At 41.6% G+C, this 9,718-nt stretch overlaps 1 protein-coding gene across 1 annotated transcript in view; it reads right to left on the bottom strand.

Annotated features, from left to right (window-relative positions):
• Nucleotides 1-9,718, bottom strand: part of ZNF106 (zinc finger protein 106) — a 57,448-nt gene that overhangs the window by 40,418 nt on the left and 7,312 nt on the right. The window contains 1 exon segment of the mRNA XM_006778046.2: nt 4,893-4,978. Within this exon segment, the coding sequence (XP_006778109.1) occupies nt 4,893-4,946 (54 nt within the window). The 5' untranslated portion in view covers nt 4,947-4,978.

Below are 9,718 nucleotides of genomic sequence, written 5' to 3'. Positions count from 1 at the left end.
GGGGTCCCAGACTGCGAGAGGGCACAGGCCGGGCTGAGGGACCTCTCCCCGCCCCGAGTGTACAAATTTTTGTGCACCGGGCCTCTAGTCCTGTATAATAAAAGCCTAACATGCAAATTGACCAAACGGCAGAATGACCTATGGCACGACCGGTCGCTGTGACACGCACTGACCACCAGGGGGCAGACACTCAACGCAGGAGCTGCCCCGAGCCCGCAGGCCCCAGGCCAGCCAAGGCAGGTGCCAGCGGGGCCCCCCAATCACCCCATCGGTCGCCCCACAGATGGGCCCTGATTGCCGGCCAGGCTTAGGGATCCTACTCATGCACAAATTTCGTGCTTTGGGCCTCTAGTTCATTTAATAAAGACACAAACATGCAGAGAAGCTAATTCATTTATTCTGCAAACATTTACCAAGTGCTTATTATCAAGGACAGGGCTAGGCATTAAAGGGGTAAATGTGAAAATGTTCCCATTCTTTTCTTCTCAGAGTCATAATCAAGTGGTCAAACTGAGACGCAAACCCTGGCAGATCTGACACCAAAGCCAATATTTCAAATAGCATGCTACATTGTAAGTATCTAGTGCCTTGAGATTTTTCATTAGATACAGTTTATTTGTCAAAAAGTATACAACAACCTAACATTCTAGTCTTAATTCAAGTTATCTACTACAGAGTGGCAAACAATATAGAGTTTCAAAACACTCCCTTAAATAGCAATTTTACTAAAGATGACCATCGTTTCCTCTTACAGCTTTACATGCGACCCCTTCTAACTACAACTGATTTGCCACTAACTAGAATGGTTAGAACTGAAAACTGAGTCAAGTTAGTGGCATAACACAGAATGAAAAATATCCATGAGCAATACACAACTGCTCAAATCCCTGTTGATTGTTCAATTTTTTCCTTGGATTATGTTACATACGCCAAGGCCCTGGTTAGGTAGATCAGTTGGTTAGAGTATTGTCCCTGTGTGCCAAGGTTTTGGGTTCAATCTCTGTCAGGGCCCATATAAGAATAAACCAATGAATGCATAAATAAGTGAAACATAAAAATTAATGTCTCTCTCTCTCTCACATAGAAGAATAAACCAATGAATGCATAAATAAGTGAAACATAAAAATTGATGTATGTCTGTCTCTCTCTCTCTCTCTCTCTCTCCCTTCCTCTTTTCCTCTCCACGCCCCCCCAAAGTCAATAAATAATTTTTTAAAGACTTATATTTGCTAAATCCTCTTTTCTTGAGCTAAATTTAACTGGGTTCTGTTTCTTACACTGAAACCATTCCTGACCAAAACTGTATTCACTGAAATAAGTTATTCGCTGATATAAAACCTAATTCTTTATTCTATTTCAATTATAAAAATGTTATCATTCAAAATTAATTTTAACGTGAGTTGACGAAAACATTTCCCAAATCTTTTCCTAAATTTACACATGAAATTTTCTCCCATCTTGCTTTGAGAAATGAATGCAAACAGAAACCCAACCGAGTTCTCAAAATAATTGGTAAAGATTTCCAGGCACAGGATTAAAGTAACACATACCTGCTCAGTTACCAAGCTTCTATTTAGATCCTTTTGCATTAATCAGTATTATGTGTGTTTTTTAATCCTCACCCAAGAATATGTTTTGATTGATTTTTGATTTTTTTTTTTCTTTTGAAAGATAGGAAGGGAGAGGTTGCCTCTCGCACGTGCCCTGACTGGAGGTCAAACCCACAACCTTTTGGTGCACGGGATAATACTACAACCAACTAAGCCACCAGGCCAGGGCAGTATCATGTTTTTGTTTATTTTATTTTAAACTTTTTTATTGACTTTTTTAGAGAGAGAGAGAAAGAGAGAGGGAGAGAGAAAGAGAAACACTGATGTGAGAAACATTGATCGGTTGCCTCCTGCACACACCTCAACTGGGGAAAGAGCCCATGACCTGAGCATGTGCCCTGGGCACATGCCCTGACTGGGAATTGAACCAGAGATCTTTTGGTGCAGAGGAGGACACTCAACCAAACCACCCTGGCCAGAGCAGTATTATGTTTTTTTAAAGAAGGGGAGGAAGAAGGGGGAAATTGATGGGCGCACAAATCTGGAAAACAGTATATAATATTAAAAAACTTTTTTTGCCCGGCCAGCATGGCTCAGTGGTTGAGCGTTGACCTATGAACCAGGAGGTCACAATTCGATTCCCAGTCAGGGCACATGCCCGGGTTGCGGGCTTGATCCCCAGTGTGGGGTGTGCAGGAGGCAGCCAATCAATGATTCTCTCTTATCATTGATGTTTCTATCTCTTTCTCCCTCTCCCTCTCCCTCCCTCTCTACCACAGGGCATTTGGAAAAAACCAGGGTTACACTATTTTGGGAAACTAGAGAGAGCACTGCTTCAACATAAGTTGTTCATGATCTATCTAAAAATAGTATCAGAGCTATTTCTTTCAATTACCTATAATGCTAATTTCTTAGACCACATTAATCTTAACACTTAAATCAGCCATGGGCAAACTACAGCCCGCGGGCCGGATCCGGCCTGTTTGAAATGAATAAAACTATTGAAAAAAAAGACCGTACCCTTTTATGTAATGATGTTTACTTTGAATTTATATTAGTTCACACAATCACTCCATCCATGCTTTTGTTCCGGCCCTCCGGTCCAGTTTAAGAACCCATTGTGGCCCTGAGTCAAAAAGTTTGCCCACCCCTGACTTAAATCATGCCATTCCCTTGCTTAAAGGTCTATAGTTGGCTTTGCCTAAGGATAGTCCCAGTCCTTGATTTAACTTCATTATCATCCATATAAAAGTGTGAAGATACTAAAATATGTTTCAAACCAGAGTAGAAGAAAGACTTAAAATAGCAAAATTATGAAATATCACAAGATAGGGCTACTACTCCATCAAAGTCCGAGTTCACACCTCTGAGTGTCTATCTATGCACCTCACGCTTTATCAATTTCCGATCCCTCCAATCTGAAAGTAGCCATAAGGGATTTTTGTTTATGGAAAATTTGTGTAAACTCTGATCTAAATTTTTTAAAACTAGAAAAGCAGTTTTTTGTTTTGTTTTTTACTTTTGTAAAAGGCAGCAGGTATATTATTAAACACTAGAGGCCCGGTGCATGAAAATCCATGCACTGGAGGGGGTGTCCCTCAGCCTGGACTCCTCCTCTCACAGTCCAGGAGCCCTCAGTGGCAGGAGGCGACCCAGTGATCAGGGGAAGGCGATGCCCCATCACACCTCTGCTGCTGCCACTGCCAGCAGCGCAAGCCTCGGCCGCCCTGGTTACCTGAGCCTCAGGCCGGCCCTGGGCAGCTGGGAGGCTGAGGGGACTGGGGGACTCCAGAGGCAGGCACCGCAGCAGAGCTGAGGGGATTGGGCGCCGCCATCTTTGAGGGTATGACAGTCAATTAGCATATCCCCTCCTCACTGGCTGTGGGCACCACCATCTTTGTGACGGCGTGAGGGTCAATTAGCACATTCCCTCTTTATTAGATAGAATGATTTTGAAATCTCAACTTACTTTTCCATCACTATCAGATATCCCGTAAGGAAAAAAAATTCTTCATCCCAGACTACTCAATGGACCATAGTCAAACCCCTCAGTCTTGCATTCAACACTATTTACTGTCTCCACTTAAATTACAAATTAAATTACAGTCCCACCATTCCCAAGACGAAACTGTTTTAATCAGATGAGCCTTCTTACCAACTCCTAGAACTGTTATATGCCATTATACTTCTGTATCTTTGTACACATTCTCTCACCCAAAATATCTCTTCTCTATTTATTTCAAACCATCTTACTTCCAAATATCTTTCAGAGAGCTCACAATGATTTTCCACGTTATCTGAATTCCCAATATTAAAGAACATCTTAAAAGAACAGAGAAAAAAATCCTCAATATTTAAGCTAGCTGCACTACTTTGAAAGCAAAGGATAAAGGCAAGAAAAAGCAAAAAGTGAGACAAGTTGCAGCCAACTTCCCTAGGCACAGGGAAATTCTTTTCGTTCTCAAAAATGTCTGTTTTTCTTGGAGCAATATCCCCACCCTGTGGACATCGAGGATATTATTAATACCATTTCTGCAGCCCTGCACTTTTCATGAGCATAGGCAGAAATGGAATGCAGATGAACATAATGCTGTATCCTTAGTCTCAGCTAATCAGAAAGTAGTACAACCTCAAATAACTTAAATGTTAAGGTATTTTCTCCATAACTATTAACTAAATTTCTCTTTATTATCTACTTTTGGGTATCCTCAGATTCTGGGTAGAGGTTTAATAATACAGTTCCTGGCTTTATGAGGCAGTAATGAGAAAGAAACCAGTGGAATGAGACTGATTTAACAAAGAAGCATAAATAAGACAGCATTAAAAGCTTTTACTCACTGGGCAGGCTAGAAGGGGTCAAAAGGGGTTGGGGGGAACATATGTAACACTTTCAACAATAAAGTTTTTTTTTATTTTTTTTAAAATATATTTTATTCATTTTTTACAGAGAGGAAGGGAGAGAGACAGAGAGCCAGAAACATCGATTTTCGGCAAGTTTTTTTTTAAATAAAAGCTTTTACCCATCTATAAATTTCATATGATGTCTCTGAAAAAATGACCAGTCATGCCCTGGCCATGTGGTTCAGAGGTAATGCATCAGCCCATGCACCAAAGGGTCTTGGGTTCGATTCCTGGCCAGAGGCTCATACCTGGGTTGCAGGTTAATTCCCCACCCTGGTGGGGGTATGTGCATGAGGCATCCAGTCGAAGTTTCTCTCTCACATTGATGCTTCTCTCTCCCCCCCACCCACTTCCCTCCCTTCTACTCTCTAAAAATCAATGAGGATTAACAACAAAAAAGACCAGTCACAAAGCCTCAGATCCTCCATCTTCTATTATTACCTTTTTTGAGCTGTACACAATGTTGCACAATATGCATTTTCGTTCTCGTACCATAGTGACCAGATCTGAAGCACTCAACGTCACACCTGCAATGAGGAAGTAACATTTAGTAACCTTTTCCCCCCTCAGATGTCTTCTTAGATTCTTCTTAGCTTGGCCAAAAAACAAGTTTTACATCTCCCTCACCTCCACCCTGTTCCTCCCCCAGTCTTCTCATCTTGGTAAATGAAAATCCCAATTTTCCAGGTACCTAGGGCAAAAACTTTGAGAATCATCCTTGGTCCCGCTTTCTCACCCCATATCCACCCTCACCAGCAAATCCTGTCAGTCCCACCTTGAAATATATCCAAAACCCAACTATTCATCACTACTTAGCATATCATCACAAGGAACCAGCCTACTGATTTGACTTCCTATTTCTACTCTTATCCTCTTACAGTCTATTCTCAAAACAGTAGCCAGAGATTCTCAGAATGAGATTCTTTTAAAATTTAAATCAGATCACATAATTCCTCTGCTCAGAATCTTTCGATACATTCCCACCTCATTCAGAGAAGATCCAAAGTCCTTTGTCACAAGCTACAAAGTCTGTTTCTCACTTCCTCTCTGACTCCATGCCCTACCACTCTCCCTCTATCCCTCCACTCATTGCCCTCCTTGCTATTCCTTGCTCACACCAGTGATTCTCCTACCCTAAGACTTCTTCTGTATCTCCTGTTCTCTCTGCATGAAACATTCTTCCCCAAGATGTCGTTATGGTTCCCATGGCTCACTCTCTCATGCAGCCTCATCAAGGCGGCCTTCCTTGCCCTCCTACAGAATACTTTCCAACCCTCATTTGCACTGTTCCCCTATTAACCGGCTTAATTCTTTAACAGCACTGTGGTAGACTGTTTCCATAGATGGCCACAGCCATATCTTCCACCCCATGTACTCTTTTGCAATGTGATCATGCTATCCCCACCTATCAAAAGGTGAGTCCAGCCTTAGCTGATTTGGCTCAGTGGACAGAGCATCAGCCTGTGGACTGAAGGGTCCCAGGTTCGATTCTGGTCAAGGGCACACGCCTGGGTTGCGGGCTCGGTCCCTAGTAGGGGGTGTGCAAGGAAGCAGCGGATCAATGATTCTCATCATTGATGTTTCTCTCTCTCTCTCCCTCTCCCTTCCTCTCTGAAATCAATAAAAATATATATTTTTTAAAAGGTGAGTCCATTTTCCCTCCCTGTGATCTGTTTTGACCAATAAAATGTGGTGGAAGTGACAATGTAATTTCTGAGAGTAGGCCTTTAAAAAGCCGCAGCTTCTGCCTTTGCACACTTGGAAAACCCCTCTTAGAATGCAGCCATCATGCTGTGCCACAAGAACAGGGACTTTGTATGTTTTGTTCACTAGCATAGGCCTAGCACTCAGTACCTGGCACACTGCAGGTACTCCGTATTTGTTGAATTGTTCCAAATGGAACTATCTTGGGCTATTAATTGTGAGCTAGAGAGCTGGGTAAATGCTGGGGTTTGGATTAAGACCAGAGATTTTCTATTTTATAATCCTCCATACTTTCCTCTTGAGTCCCAGCAAAGACAGTCTACATGAGAATTTAATGCCACTCTTCAAGCAGCACTGTTTTCCTGCACACACACACACACACACACACACACACACACACACACACACCAGGCTCTAATAGATATATCTGCCCCCTCGCCTGGCTTCGTTCCTTAGGGGACTTAAAACTGTGAGGCAATGAAGTTATAAACTATCCAAATTTAATCTGTAACTCCCAGACAACATGGTAGAAGGGCCAATGAGAAGAGGCCTAAGGTTCTCTACTTCTCTTGGCCACTCAGCAGTTTCCTTGCTATTGCAACCCACTTCAGACCACTACTTAATGTCTAAAATGATTTTACTCAGTAACAAAGTACAAAACACCAAAATAAGATCACAGGTTAAATTTTATTCATTTGAGCCCTGGCCGATGTGGCTCACTTGGCTGGGTACAATTTCCATAGAGGACATACATGCAGGAGGTGGTCAGTGGATGTTTCACTTTCACATTGAGGTTTCTCTCTCTCTCTAAAAAATCAATTTAAAAAATGTGTACATTTGAAAAAGCCAAATGTCAACTAACTAATAAAACAAAGCAGCACACCTTTAAGGATAGGTACAGTATTAGTTATGCTTCCAATATTGCTAATAATCTCCTAAATTTTAAAATTAACATAAATAACACTGGTGCTAAGCCTCAGCGCATAATTATTCTTTTAATTTCCTTATATCCTAGCATTTACTTCAACTTTAACTATAATTATTGCTTACATGCAGTATTTGGTTACTTCCTTCAATAAGCATTTACTGAACACCAAGCATTGTCCTAAAAGTTGGGGAAACAGTGGTAAAGAACGTATGTCCAGAAATGTTTTTAATACTGCTTCAAATTATTAACTATCAAAGCAAAACAGAAACAAAAAATTTAGAAGCAATAGTCAATGAAAGTGTATGACTTTCACCCTGGCCTGTGGCTCAGTGGTTAGAGCATCAGCCCATTGACCAAAAAGCCGAAGGTTCAATTCCCAGTTAAGAGCATGTACCTGGGTTGCAGGTAGGGGTGAGGGGAGTGCAGGAGACAATCAGTCACTGTGTCTCTCACATTGATGTTTCTCTCTCTCTCTCTCTCCCCTCCCCACACTCCACACCTCCCTCCCTCCCCTTCCACTCTCAGAAAAGCAATGAGAAAAAATATCCTGGCTCTAGCCAGTTTGGCTCAGTGGATAGAGCATTGGCCTGTGGACTGAAGGGTTGCAGATTCGACTCCACTCAAGGGCACATGCCTGGGTTTCAGGCTCGATCCCCAACAGTGGGAATGCAGGAAGCAGAGGATCAATGAGTCTCTCTCATCATTGATGTTTCTGTCTCTCTCCCCCTCTCCCTTTCTCTCTGAAATCAATAATATTACAAAAAAAAAAAATCCTGCCCTAACCAATTTGGCACAATGGATAGAGCATCGGCCCATGAACTGAAGGGCCCCAGGTTCAATTTCAGTCAAGGGCATGTACCTTGGTTGTGGGCACATCCCTAGTAGGGAGTGTGCAGGAGGCAGCTGATTGATGTTTCTCTCTCATTGATATTTCTAACTCTGTATCCCTCTCCCTTACTCTCTGTAAAAAAATGAATAAAATATATTTAAAAAAAATAAATAAAGTGTATTTCTCCTCTGCCTAGAGGAGAAACATGGCCTTTGGAATGTCTTCCCCTCCATGCTTTGGGCCAACCCTTCCTAGACACTCTCTGAGCAGCACGATAAATTCCTACTGGGCATCTCACAATCTGGGCACACAAGCACCTCAAATATAGCAGTCTTTCCTTTAACAAACATTTAACGAATGATTTCTGTGTGTCTGGTAGCATAGACAGATGTCCCTGTCATTCTAGTAGTAATCAATAAAATATATATATGTGTGTGTGTGTGTGTGTGTATACACACACACACACACATACACACACATATAAATCCTGGGCAAGGATTAACAATAATCAAAATGTGACTTTCTGGCACAAACAATAGCAGTCCTTGTGGAGTTTTTACATATTTACCCAATTGAAAACTAAGCATAGTGGAAAACCCGCAGGTGCCTAGCAACCTGGATAAACAATTATAGGGTGGGACCTCACCCCCAGGGTGACTTTTCCTCCCCTAACATACAGCTAGTGGTGAGGTTTGACCTCCAGACCTTTCCTCCCTAGAGATCAGTGGTTCTCAACCTTTCTAATGCTGCGACCCTTTAATACAGTTCCTCATGTTGTGGTGACCCCCAATTTCATTGTTACAAATTGAACATAATTAAAGCATAGTGATTAATCACAAAAACAATATGTAATTATATATGTGTTTTCCGATGGTCTTAGGCGACCCCTGTGAAAGGGTCGTTTGACCCCCCAAAGGGGTCGCGACCCACAGGCTGAGAACCGCTGCTACAGATAACATCTATGCCTCAGTTGTATTTCAGCTCCAGGCCCAGAAAAGGAAAAAAAAAAAAAAAACACAGCCTCAGGAGGACAGCTGCATGGAATAATGACCTGCCCTGGTGCTGGCCAATCAGTGGAGACCACAACTCTGAAAGGACACATCTAGAAAGTTCCTGAATATTCTACTGAGAGTTTCCCCTGGGATCCCCACCACACAACTCAGATCTCCAAGTGCTTGAGGTTACATCATACAAGACAAGTAACTGTATAAAATTCAACTGCTGTCCTCACTTTAACCACCTTACCTTTTATATATACCCACTCTAAAATCTTTCAAATTTTCTCCAAGTAATTATGAGAAATATCTACGATATTCCTTAGTCATAATAGCCTAAAAATCCTGTAATTGTCTTTTCTTAACATCCTAATTACTATTCTGTCAATACAAGTACCATTCCAATAGTAAAAACCATATTATTGATTTTTTCCCCTTCAGAATCCCATACTTAGATGATGCTAAGTACTGACAGATTTCTGTTTTTCATTTTTTGTTACCTATTCTTCCGTGTGATAAACCTGCATGACCTTACATCTGTTCTTCTCCCTTCAGCCATTGCTCTACTCACTGCCCTGACTCTTGCTGCTAATATATAAATAAGTTCTAAAACTAAGCAGTACATCAGAATCGCCCACATAATCCTATATAATCCTATATAATAAAAGAGAAAAATGGTAATTGGCGTACGACGATACCCTTTTCATTGGCTAATCAGGGCTATATGCAAATTAACTGCCAACTCAGATGGCAGTTAACTGACAACAAGATGGTGGTTAATTTGCATATGTAGGCACAATGCAGGGAGGTG

Source organism: Myotis davidii, unplaced genomic scaffold (assembly GCF_000327345.1).
Source record: "Myotis davidii unplaced genomic scaffold, ASM32734v1 scaffold46, whole genome shotgun sequence".
NCBI classification, from domain to species: domain Eukaryota; kingdom Metazoa; phylum Chordata; class Mammalia; order Chiroptera; family Vespertilionidae; genus Myotis; species Myotis davidii.
The sequence above is the reverse complement of the archived record's forward strand: the minus strand, read 5'-3'. Positions and strand labels throughout refer to the sequence as shown.